At 43.5% G+C, this 12,586-nt stretch overlaps 1 protein-coding gene across 4 annotated transcripts in view; it reads right to left on the bottom strand.

The window, feature by feature from the left end:
* Positions 1-1,231: 1,231 nt before the first annotated feature.
* ZC3H12C (zinc finger CCCH-type containing 12C) overlaps positions 1,232-12,586 on the bottom strand; it is a 41,945-nt gene continuing 30,590 nt past the window's right edge. For 3 of the 4 annotated variants that reach the window (XM_082758038.1, XM_082758039.1, XM_082758040.1), the window contains exons 3-6: positions 9,495-9,634; positions 6,193-6,427; positions 5,099-5,205; positions 1,232-3,907 (exon numbers count right to left, since the gene is read on the bottom strand). In XM_082758038.1, coding sequence (XP_082614164.1) covers positions 2,508-3,907; positions 5,099-5,205; positions 6,193-6,427; positions 9,495-9,634 — 1,882 coding nt within the window. In that variant the 3' untranslated portion in view covers positions 1,232-2,507. The remainder of the gene's footprint in view (positions 3,908-5,098; positions 5,206-6,192; positions 6,428-9,494; positions 9,635-12,586) is intronic. The other variant, XR_014317302.1, reaches the window with a different exon arrangement.

Raw genomic sequence — 12,586 nt, 5'->3', positions numbered from 1 at the left:
TTTGGCAGAAGGGAATTCCTACATAAGAATGAATGTAGAAACTCACCAAAAACACAAACACAGGAACTGCAGTACTAAAGCAGCTGCACCTACACTACGGTGTAGTACTTCAGTGTAATTCAGTTTTTAAAAAATCTTAGAGTACGACTGAGACGAGACCCATTTACCACTCCAAACCTCAGCGCGAGCGCTGCATCAGCCTCTAGGTTCAGACAAGCTCTACGGACAGCGACCCACCACACCACGGGACAAACTACTGCCAAGCAGACAACTCAGGCTAATTATGTACAGCACCTCCTGTATTGTCACAGGGACAGGCGAATGCAGATCCTAGGCCAAATCAGCAGTAAAAGCTGTCTGGAACACTACTTCCTGAATTAGTTTGCTGAACACGGTTCAGATTATTGGATATGTCTATAAGCACAATGCTCTTTAGAAGCATTTACTGTATACCCAAATCCTACTCGCCGCAACACATGGTGTCGCGCAAGTAGTGAAAATGTCTTCGTATTCAAAGGTGCTTGGACATCATTTTCAGGCAGCATTTTACCTTTATTTTAGTGAGTTTACACTACAAAGATTTTAGAAGGAAGAAGATGCCAATAGTTTCTTTCTTTCTTTCTTTCTTTCTTTTTCTTTTTAATATGTGAAATTGAGACAGACACCTAAATAAATATCTATTTTTACTCACCTAACTCTATTCTATGTCTGAAAACTCTAATTTTCCAATAAGGGATAAAATGTTGCCCAAAAGACTATAGTTATACGTTTGTGTTTCTACTAAATCTACAAATCAAAATAGTTCTCAGTTAAAAAGATACAATTTGTATCAACAGTAAAAGGTACTTTCTGGTTCTTCAGGGCCTTTAAATTCCAGCAAGTGTACCAAAATTATCAGCAGTAAACTAGTGGTTTTGTAACACTGAAAAACATTACAATGGATGGAAACCTAAAACTGTAGGTAACTGACTATGTCACGTTAAGTACAACTGACATCAATTGCAAGATCTATTTCTATTTTATATATATATATATATATAAAAGCTTATGAGGTGCTAGTAAAACCCATGACTTTAACCAGAAATATCCCTTACTAGTACTAAAACAGACTTGTTTTATCTGTTTCTAAAATTCTACACTATTTGTGGCAAGAATCAGGCCTCCATGATGCAACAGGCCAAGGACTAACCTCAGGAACACGTACAGCCTCTTCTCTCCCCGCGACCCTCCCTCCCCAACCGAAACAGAAAAGACAAAAAGTTTAAGTTATTATTTTGAGCTACAATATCATTACCATAGTGCAGTTAATAAACGTTGCATATCCTCAACACACAAACCCTTTTCAGGCCAGCCTTGATAAATAGCAAGAAAAAAAAAAAAAAACAAACAGTATCTTAAATACAAAACTTGCATTGAGATAATTAAATTCATTTAAAAACAGGTAAATATTTTATGAAAAGCGTATTTTATCCAGTACACTGGTGCAGCAATACAAAGAAAAACACATAAAACAACTAAACAGAACCCTACGAGATTTCAGGCCCCTTTCTACTGACCAGGAGTACAGGAAGCTGGAAAACAGCACGTGGGAATTGAAACCAGGTGGCCTGTTTCTAGGAGGTACTGAGTGTTTGCAGTTTGTGGCAGGTTCAAAGGGGGCTGCAAATTCTCAGCACCTTTGAAAATCAGGCAGTAAGGCTTTCCACCTTATCCATAAATTAGTAAAAAATAAAAATAATAATAAAAAAATTGTCCTCTGATTGCATTTGATCTTACTAATCAACTGCATCAACAAAACATGTAACTACTTAAACAAAACAAAGAGCAATGAAAAGTGCCATACTATAAATTACTAATATATCGTTACCCATTTCACCGTTAACTGGTAACTCAATTATTCGTTTAAAAAATAAAGTCAGTGCTGTAGTAAATCTTTGTTTCCTATAAATATGATTATAGCACAAAAAAAAAAGCCCACAAAAAATGAACAAACAAACAAACACGGTGTTGTAAAAAGTTCAAAAACTTGGCTTGAAAATTGTCTGCTGGAAGAAGCAAAATCCTCTCTCTGCAGGTCGTTTTGACACCACGCAGCCCAAGGACAAACATCCAGCAAGTTAAAAAACAAAACCGAAAGTCGCAACAACATGTAACAAGGATAGAAAGTGCTGCATATAAACCCCTGATGCACCAAAGATTATAACCAGAGACGACAGATTTTTTTTTTCATATATATATATATATATATATATTAATTTAAACTGGAGCATCCTCCAGCCATGAAAATAGCCATTTAAAAAATTTTCGAACTAGAACACAAAACATACCGGGTCCTTCGGATGCACGGGGCTATACATACAGACTCCATGATACAGCATTTCACATAAATGGATTACTATTATAACCTCCTTGCTGAGAAGGAGATCCCAAATGCTATTGTAGCAAACCTCCCTCAGCATTAGAGCTGAGCTGAAAAACTACTAGACACCACAAAGATGCATCATCTCTCAATAACCTAGCTGAGACTTCTCCACTAAGATGGCTGCGGCGAGCTGCTGCGCGTCCGTCACGTGAGGGTTCTTCTTCATGACGATCCTCACCAGGTCGGGGGGGAAGATGTTGCACAGGTTTATGTAAACCTTCTCCCTGGTGTCTTGGTGCCTCGGGGGGTCTTGAGGGATCCCGCAGTAGGGTACGCGCCAGGCCTGGTCCTGCTGTTCGGGCAGGCTTTGGAAGGCAAACTGCTCGTAGCAGGGCTGCGTGGGGTTGCTGGGCAAGGAGTAGGTCTGGCGGTAGCCGTAGGCATCGACCCCGTAGCTCTGCCTGTCCCAGCTTCCAAGCCCGTCCTGGCCAGCGAAAGGCTTCCTGTGTCTCAGCGGAGAGCTGTCGTACAAACGCGAGTCCGAAATGCTGTCGATTCGGGTGGACACGAGGGCTCTCCCCAGGTGCATGGCCTTGGAGTGCGGCGAGCTCTGCGAGGCCGGGTAGTCGCTGGGGCAGCTGGAGCGAGCACCCACGGCGGGGTGCTGCAGGTGCACAGCCATGTACGGGATCGGAGGTTTGTGGTGGTGCTTTGGTTCTTCGTGGCTGTAGCTCTGCACTCGGGCTAGAGGCTCGTGGTAGCTCTGCAAGAAGGGCTGGGAGTTAAGGCGGCCGTGGGGGTGCATGTGCTGGCACTTCAGGTTCTCCTCCAGCTGCGGGTCGGGCGAACTCATGTAGGAGCGGTCGCTGTACCCCACGTAGGAGTCGCTGCTGCCACAACTGACGCTCCCCTCGCTGCTGCAGTCAGAAGCCACGGAGCTGATCCTGTAATCAGTGTCCAAGGAGAAGCGCCTCTCGGGACTCCGTGGACCAGATATACTCAGATTCGAATACGCATTCAGCATGGAGTAGTACCCTACGTCCACGGGAGACTCACATTTTGGATACTGGTCGTAAGGCATTGGCGTTCCGTGATTTTTGGTTGCCATCATCACCGTAGGAGGATATTGTCCCTGTGGTCGTTGATCCTGAGGTGGGAAATGAACTCCGGATGGAAGGCCGTTGGTTAAAGGTGCAGTGCTTTGGGGTTTTGCAGCAGAGGAACTTGGTATGCTAACTAAGGAAGGTACAGACCTGGTTTCCAATTTGTTTTTGGTGGGAAGCTTTTCCTCCAAGTCTTGGTAGACTTGAGTCCTTATACTAGGATCCGACTGCCTCTTCGGAGTGGCACGCTTAAGCTCAGAAGTGCCATCACTCTTAGTACTACAGGGAACACTATTGCTTTTTACCAGTCCTCCTTCACTTGTAGTTTTGGCAGCTGTGCTTCGAGACATGGCACGAAGCTCATCAGCTACAGATCGCTGAGGCTGATTTCCTCTTTCTGGATGATAGTATTTGCACTTGTGTCCATAGGTACATTTCTTCCCTGTTAACACAAACATAATGAGATTAAGAACATGATGTAAAATCTGTTAACTGTTAAACAATGAAAGTGCCTCTCATTTAAAGTTTTGCTGACAATTTGAAAGATTGATCAGAGCACCTCTTCTATGAAGACAGATAGAGGGAGTTGGGGTGTTCAGCCTGGAGATGAGGGCTCCAGGGAGACCTTACAGCGCCCTGCCAGTACCTAAAGGGGGCTACAGGAAAGCCGGGGAGGGACTTTCTATTAGGAAGTGGAGTGATAGGACAAAGGGGAATGGCTTTCAACTAAAAGAGGGTAGGTTTGGATTAGATATAAGGAAGAAATTCTTCACTCAGAGGGTGGTGAGGCCCTGGCACAGGCTGCCCAGAGAAGCTGTGGATGCCCCATCCCTGGAGGTGCTCAAGGCCAGGCTGGATGGGGCTTTGGGCAACCTGGACTGGTGGGAGGTGTCCCTGCCCATGGCAGGGGGTTGGAATTTGATGATCTTTAAGGTCCCTTCCAATCCAAACCTTTCTATGTTTCTAAAGAGATCTTGCAAATGGTTTTGTGTGACACGGTGAGATCTAGGATCTCCTTTCTTGTATTGTCAGTAGAAGAGGCAGTGGTAATGTGCTGAAGCAACTGCTCTAGGAACACAGACCAACACCACCAGCAGCATTTTGAGCTGAACACGATGCCATCTGTGTGTATGCACACACTTGCTGTATTGTGCTAAGGAGATACACAAGTGGGAAACTTAACATGAAAATCATAGTCATAAGAGCAGCAAATGTTCAGCTCAGTCAAGATGCTGGTGTGCCTGTAAGGAAGGTGAGTAGCTAAAAGTCAGGCAGCTTGATCCATTTTCTGGCAGAAAACTTAGATGTGCTATAGACAAAGCACATTACAAAATGGCTTTCTGGAGCCTGAAGAATTTAGGTGATGTTTTGGATCTCTTCCTACCAATGATCAATGAAATTACTCCTTTAGTTCAACTGGTACACAGAAATGTTCTTTAGCTAGCACATGAAAAAAAAAATCACTTTGGTCTCCACTAACTCCAGTGCTCAGCTTTTCAAACATTCTCAGGCTAAGACAATAATGTAAGAACTTCTGTCTAAAAGTTTTATTTTTGGCAGCATTAAAGTAAAGCAGGAGTTCAGTCCTGAGTCCCAGCAGTACAGAAAGCTCATGGATAGAAGAACAAATTACCATATGGACAAGGTTGCTTCTTATGTTCTGGCACAATAGGCTTCTTCCTAAGAAAATTGTCCAGACTTGGGCCATGGCGGCCAAGAGGATCATCAGGAGGCATAAATCTATAAAGCAACAAAAAAGTGTTACAGAAGCAAATGCCTTTTTATATTCCTCATGCAATGACCAAGAACCTCATGACTGTGTCCCATGCCGTAAGCTGCCATGCTATCATCTTTAAGCCTGGGTACTTTCAGAGCTGCTTTGAAATCAGCTGCAGCTCTTGATGTCCCTGTCCTGCAGCGATGCAAGGCCACCTTTCTGCTGCAGGTACTACCTGAGAGACCAGTCATACAAACAGACTGTGGACACCCCTCGTTGGCTTCAGGCACCTCTAGCCTGGCCCAGCTGACTGCTCTGCAGCAGGGCAGGGCTGCTCACAACCCATTCCTAAACCAGTGGAAGGGAAGCAATTTCCTAAAACACCACAACTAGATTTGCAAAACTGTGCGGATTGAAGTCTTTTGACTTTGTCAAGGTCAAAAGAGTGTCAGAGTCTTTTTCATCATCACTGAGGCACTCAAATACTAGTGTCTGCTTGGCAGAGTACTGAGACCTTCCCACTACAAAAAGACACCAGTATTCATTGCAAGTGACACTTACGCATTTACAAGAATTTACAAGAATTTACAAGAGGTGGATCAAGGTAGATGGTTCAGCTAGAGACCTCCTGAGGTCCACTCCCATGTGGGTCGTTCTATGACTTTATGATTTAGGGGTCTAACCATAGGCACCCCAAAATTCTGGCTCAGTACATCAAGAAAACTGGAATACAATACTGTAACATACATACAATATAGCATATACATTGGCATACACCAGAAGCAGCAAATAATTTTACAATATAAAGATATAAACATATTGCCATAAAAAAGTCTGGCAAAAATAAACAAGTTCAAGTACTTTTTATTCAGAATACCAAATCTATGACAAACTATTCCTTCTATTTTCCTGCATGTACTTCGTGATTTGGGTTGAAGATAAAAAATCCATACACGTCTTCAAACTGTCCTTTCCTCAGTTATTTTACTTACAAGGATGGAATGACTTACTTGTCATTAACAAATGAATACATCAGCAAGCGTTCATCTATGAACTTCTTCCATTCGGGCTTCTCATTAGCTAGATCCCTGTAGTTGTCATTAGAAACAATGATGCCATCTGACTCGAAGGCCAGCTTCACTATGAATCGGTCATCGTAGCATACCACCCTTCTCCCTTGCACTCGGCGGGACGGTGTGAACACAAGAATCTTCTCTTTTTCTAATTTACGCAAGATCTCTTGATCTACAAGGAATACAAAATAAAGGTCAACAAATAAAAAGAAAGTAGAGAAAAAGATGTTTGTTTCACCTCTGAAGACATTAGATTTTAGGAAGAAAACCCAAGCATTGAGGAGTAACTATGTCTTAAAAGGCTACAGCCCTGCAGAAGATGTCTGACGTGTGATACTTGAAGTTACAGGCAGCAACCAACCAGCAACACTTTCAAAACCAAACCAAAGCAAATGAAAACCTTCCACTACCCAGCATTTCTCTAAGAGCAACACAGGGGACCTTGTTCACTTCGCTGTGGTTAAAAGAAACACTGCTTACCAAAACTCGTGTGAAAAACTCTTCTGCTTGAGGGAAAAAAGTCTTAAATCTTACTCAGTGTCAGTGATTAGGAAGATTACACCCAGCTTACAGCCAAAGGTTTTCCGTAACTGAGCTCTGTGGTAATGATACAACTCTTCCATCCTGTTGTGGTACCCCGCCAGCAAGAAACATCTTTTGCAACAACTTCAATAGCTTAAATAAATAGATCTGCCTCGTTAAAGTCTCTCCCCATCATGAGCAGGGTATTCCTGCTACCCACAAAGACTAGAAAACTTACGTTTTGTACAAACACTCAGGCTCTTCACAATTTTTAGTAACATCTGCTAAAAAGCCTTCTGATGTCATCTTGTAACCATATAAAAAAAGGAAGCAGAATTTTTATTTTTTATTTTTACTGCCAGTATTGGCTCAGAACTTATCTTTCACTGTAGAGTTTTCAGTGTTATGTATGAAGTCTTAGCAAACCCAAAAAGGTTTCTCTTCATTCTGCTGAATAAGTGTTTAACATTTGATGTAATTCCTTCCTGTCCTACGCAGTCCTTCAGTCACCCCTCCAAAAGCATCCTCTCTTTCTCTCTGTTGAACCTGGAGACCCTGGGGAGCTCAGACTGCCAAGGAGGTGACCTGGACTATGACTCTGGGTGTAGCACCAGAGCACCGAGTGCTGGGGCACCCCCGCCTTCTGTTGTTTCTGCCAGCTATCACTCTCCTCAGAGCAGACAAGCTACAAAAGAAAAATAAGCAGAAAGCTAGGCGACACCTACAACTGCAGAAGACACCTGCATGGTGAATATGAGTCATGGCTTTTAATAATGGTTTAAATCTCAAATAACTCAGCTGTTTTGTAGCACAAGAAACTTGACAGGGAACATGTTCCACCCAGAAAAAAAAAAAGACTCCAATACAGCACTGATATTACAAATAAGCAATATATTTCATGCAAGCATTTATCTGCTTACTAGAAAAAAACACAAGATCAGAAATGATGTCCAGCCTTTTTGTAGGCATTTTTCTCCCCATTTGGTAGATGATGAGCGAGAGTCTGAAGGAAAGTGATTTCTCCCCATTAAGAAAGAACAAAAAATCTGTCAAGTATAAGAATGACAGGTTGTACTAAGAAAAATGCAGTCATTACATAGTCCAAGAAGTTTCTTGGACAGTCTAGAGCCATTAGTAAGTCATTTGAGACTTTTTCAAAATTCCAGATGGCCAAGTACTTCAGATACCTATCTCCAGAAACGGAGTGTCAGCACAATGTATTTCGCAAGACTGTTGGCCAACAGGCTCCCTGCGTCCTGATACTTTTGTTTTACAGAAGACACAATAAACTGCTTTGGTTTTCCTTCCATTTTCAGGGTCCATGATGACATGCAGGAAATTATTTTTTTGTGGTAGACAACTGGTCAACTCTGTGACTTCCTACTTGCTTGAAACTCCTTTATGGGTTTCTAGCCCTAGCCACAGCTCCAGCAGATGTTATGTTTCAATTCTAAATAGTCAACTCTTAATTACTTAGCCAATGCTCTTCTCATACCTCAAACACTGGTACAGTAAAACAACTTGATCAAGACCAGCTCTTACGACAGGGAGTATGTCTTCTTTCTCAGGGTATGGTTTTCTGTTATTATCTTTGCAATAGTCTATAGCAAACATTTACCTGACTACCTTCAAGAGAAAAGCTCCACTCTGCCTCTGCTGAGGGGATGACAACAGCTTTCCAAATGCTTTCTTACACTAACATTGCATGTTCTTGTAGCAATAGGGCAAATGAAACAAAGAGTTGTAAAGACCTTTCCATCTCTTCAGAAATGCACGTGCAAATCAAAGCATGCTTCCATATTCTTTTAGAAGTCATAGCTACTATTCTCATAAGCTTCTCTTCCTTTGCACCAGGGGAGGTTCTGAAAAGAAATTTGGAGACATTTCTGCTCAGAAAGAGCAGTCAGGCACTGGGACGGGTTGCCCAGGGAGGTGGTGGAGTCACCGTCCCTGGGGGTGTTCAAGGAGAGGTTGGACGTGGTGCCTGGGGACATGGTTTAGTGGGTGATATTGGTGGTGGGGGGATGATTGGACCAGATGATCTTGGAGGTCTTTTCCAGCCTTTATGGTTCTATGATTAAAATGAATTAAAAAAAAAAAAAAAAAAAAGCCCTATTTCCCCTCTGTTTCAACTTTAGGGCAGAAGGGGGACAACTCTCCATACTCCATACAGAACAAGGAAGCTGGATAAAGAAGTAAATGCCTCTACAGCTTTTTTTTTTTCTTTAATAAACACATTTAAAACAGACATTTTCAAAAGCTTTCTCACTCGTTAACCGGAATGTTCAAAAGGAGAACTGTTCCCTTTCTGCCGGGATCATTCCTCACTCCCGGCGCAGGGCAGTGACTCACCGCAGGTGACTGGCAGACAGGCCGGGCTGGCAGACTGCTCACCACAAGAGCCATCGCTTGGTGAATCACTGCCTTCAAACCTTTGCTGCCACCGCTACATGGGCGGAACAGCTTTAAAAAATGGCAATAATGTTCTTGAAGAAATAAGTAGCAATATTAAGGGAAAATTTATAAGGCGAGCAGAAAGGGAGGGCTTGGTGATAACATTGCTTTGCCTTTTTCCTTCCTGAAGATTGCAATGCAGTTGCTACACCAAAAATACCTTCTATTATAGTCTTTCATTTTTTATGATCTGTTCATCTGTGCAGTAGCATTCACATTGTACAAAGAATCAAACAAACCAGTAAAGGCAGAACAGAGCTTACCTGTGATGAGAGCATCAGGTCTTGACTGTTCTTTCCTCCATGCTGGCACAAACACTGTAACATCCTTATGGCCTCTTTCCAAAAACCAGTCTACTGCCAATTTGATCCCTCGACAAGAAAATACTTCTTTATTCCCGTGGCTGAAATACACATTAAAATTCCTTGTTATATGACTTGGCTTTTCTGTGAGCACACAAGGAACACAGTGAGACAGAAATCTCCCCATCCAGCATCATGTTATCCACCTGCTCCAGGGTTTCTGAAAGTAACTGGGCGTCAGTCTGAGCCTTGCCCAAACGCTGCTATCACTTGCAAAATGGTATGGCAGAGGGACAACGAATCTGCAGAATATTTTTAACATCTCTGCACAGACTAGACAAATAGGAAAAATATAAGCGCAGATGTTAAAAATCCTCACAGCCTAACCAAAAATCTGGTGTATAACAACCCCCATAGAGACTTGGTAAGGGAAAGCTGAAATACCCCATGAAAGAGTGCAACTTTTGGAGGAGATGCTGGCAATGAACACCGAGTCCCTGTGTGCACAGCGGCCTGAAGGGCCAGCAGGGAGCTCGTCAAGCTCCCATCTGAGCAGAGGAAGAGAAGGGGGACTCCTAACCCCAGGGGGTGGCAGGAGCTCTGCAAGACAAATTAGGCAAACTGGAGACTAAAATCAACAGGAAAAAAATAAGAATTTGCTTAGTGCTGCACTTAGGAAGGTGAAATTAATTGTGTGTTAAAAAAAACACGGAGAGACACAAGTTCAGCAGAATATGATCAGACACAAGCAAAACAAAAATGTGCGTCCATTGTGCAATAACTGTCTGAGGTAAGGCAAGGGATGCAATTATTTCATTTTCTGAAGGCAGATGAGTCCTCAGCTGACTTCCACATCCAATTTCAGGCACTGCATAATACGAAAGATGGAGAGAAACTGGAGAGGATCCAAAAGAAAGCAAAATGAAACCTATGGGGAAAGCTTGGAAGAACTTCATGTAGTTAATCTGGGAAAAAAAATGTCTTAATACGTTGGATGCAACTGAAACGTAAGACAGCAACCAACCATGGGCCTCCACGGAAAGTTTCTGGTCCCCGGGAGGCTGCAGGGGTGGCCTCTGTGAGGAGAGCTCAGAGGCAACCTGTGCTGGATACAGCTGGTACCAGCGTGCTGCCAACAGGCCTGCCAGGGAAGCTGGTGGTACCTCTGTGAAAATACACTTAAGAAAGGGCAAAAGCACGGCACAGTCGGAGGAGAAGGTAACGAGGGACCCCCAAGGCCAGAGGAGGAGGAGGAGGTGCTCTGTGGGAGAGCAGGAACCTCCCTCAGAGGGGCTGCAGGGCTCCAGGGATGGGGCCACACTGGAGCAGGAATAGCCCCAGGGGGACTGCGGCCTGTGAAGGGCCTGTGCCAGAGTGCAGGAAGAAAAATGTGAAAAGGAAGGAGCAGCACCCAGAAAGAGATGTGTCCATTTGTTGGTGCCATCCCCTGCACTGCTCACCGCCTCACAGAAGGGACTGAACCTCCTGGGGAGGAGAGGAGCCTGCAGTGAGCGTGGGGATGAAGAAGCAGGGAGGAGAGGTGGTTGACGTGAAGGGAGTGTGGAAAAGATAGACATTTTCCCTCATATCTTAATGTTTGTCTTTTTTTATTTTCCAATATCTGAATCAGTAATTAGATAATTACCACAGAGGTTGGACTAGGTGATCTTTGAGGTCTCATCCAACCTAGACGATTCTGTGATAATTGTTAACTGGTTATAAACTGAAATAAATTCCCCTAGCTGAGACTTTTCTGACTGCAACAGTACTTAGTTAGTGATTTCCCTGTCATTATTTTGGGTTTTCTTGCTGCTGTTCCTCCTGTTTTCTCCCCTGTCCTGCCGTGGGGTGGTGCTGAGCAAGCAGCTGGCTGGGCGCTTGGCTGCCAGCTGGGGCCGGCCCATCCCGGTCCCACTGGGTAGGGACAGGAAAGTCACCATAATGTGTGTAAGGAACAGCCAAGCAATGCACTAGAAAACCCCTTCTAATCAATTAATGGGACAATCTGCCTAGGGGTGTTTTGAGATCTCCTCACGGGACACGTTTAAGAACAAGCCAGATGGCTCCTCTGGGGCTGGTCCAGGCTGTCTCCGCATACAAGGAGGCCGGCAGTTTTTCTAAGGTTTTCCCAACCCCACAGGTCCATGAAGCAGAAGAGACACACGGGCACAGCAGCAGGCCACTAGCTTTCACCTGACAGGTTGTTGCATACACTGCATCACCTGCTTTTCCAGAAAGGCAGGAGGTATTTCATTCACTGAGGAGCGGTTTGTGACAGGGACAACATGATGACACACTTAAAGGTTCCTACTTTCAAGTTGCTAAGTAAAGATAAACACAATAAAAGTTATTAAATTTTTTTTTTTTTTGGTAGAACCATTCCAAAGTATCAGGTATTTCTACCTTTCTAAACCACAGCACTGCCACATGTTCCTTGATAGCTTGAGTGAACTCGAGTACCTGTGCCCTGGATGAAGTGCTACAGGAATAGTGAGGAAGAAAATTAGGAACTGTGTTCAGATTCCAGAAGCCTGCAGAGGATGTGGCCTACACCTTCAGAGGTGTCTAAAGGTGGTGAATCGTGGCTAACACCTCTCACAAAGCACAATCCTCAGCAGAGGCTGTGTTGAAGGTCACAGGCCCAAAAAAAAGAAGAAGAAAAAAATAGAAAAAAAGAAGACTAGCACATCTCTGTTTTAAGGAAGTAATTGCATTATTTCCTCTCCAATGATGCTGGAAACAGGACCTGGGGAATGTAAATCACATACCAAGATACTGCAGTGGCTGCAGACTGCAACAATCAACGTTTGCAGGTTTTAGCTGGCACAAGGAACTCTCTAAGGATTGCTCAAGTCCACCTCCTTGCCTACAGGGCTATACTAGGAAAACTGTAGGGCGCAAGAGATTTATTACCTTAACAGCCTGTTTAGCTATGGGTAGAGACCTCTGCAATAGTACTTTCCTTGTTTGGTAGAGTAATATAATGTAATACACCATTCCATTGTAATAACACAGTAATAATAAACTACATACAATGATTTTTTTCTAGGCAT

Source organism: Aythya marila, assembly GCF_965140915.1.
Source record: "Aythya marila genome assembly, chromosome: 1".
Lineage (NCBI taxonomy): Eukaryota > Metazoa > Chordata > Aves > Anseriformes > Anatidae > Aythya > Aythya marila.
The sequence above is the reverse complement of the archived record's forward strand: the minus strand, read 5'-3'. Positions and strand labels throughout refer to the sequence as shown.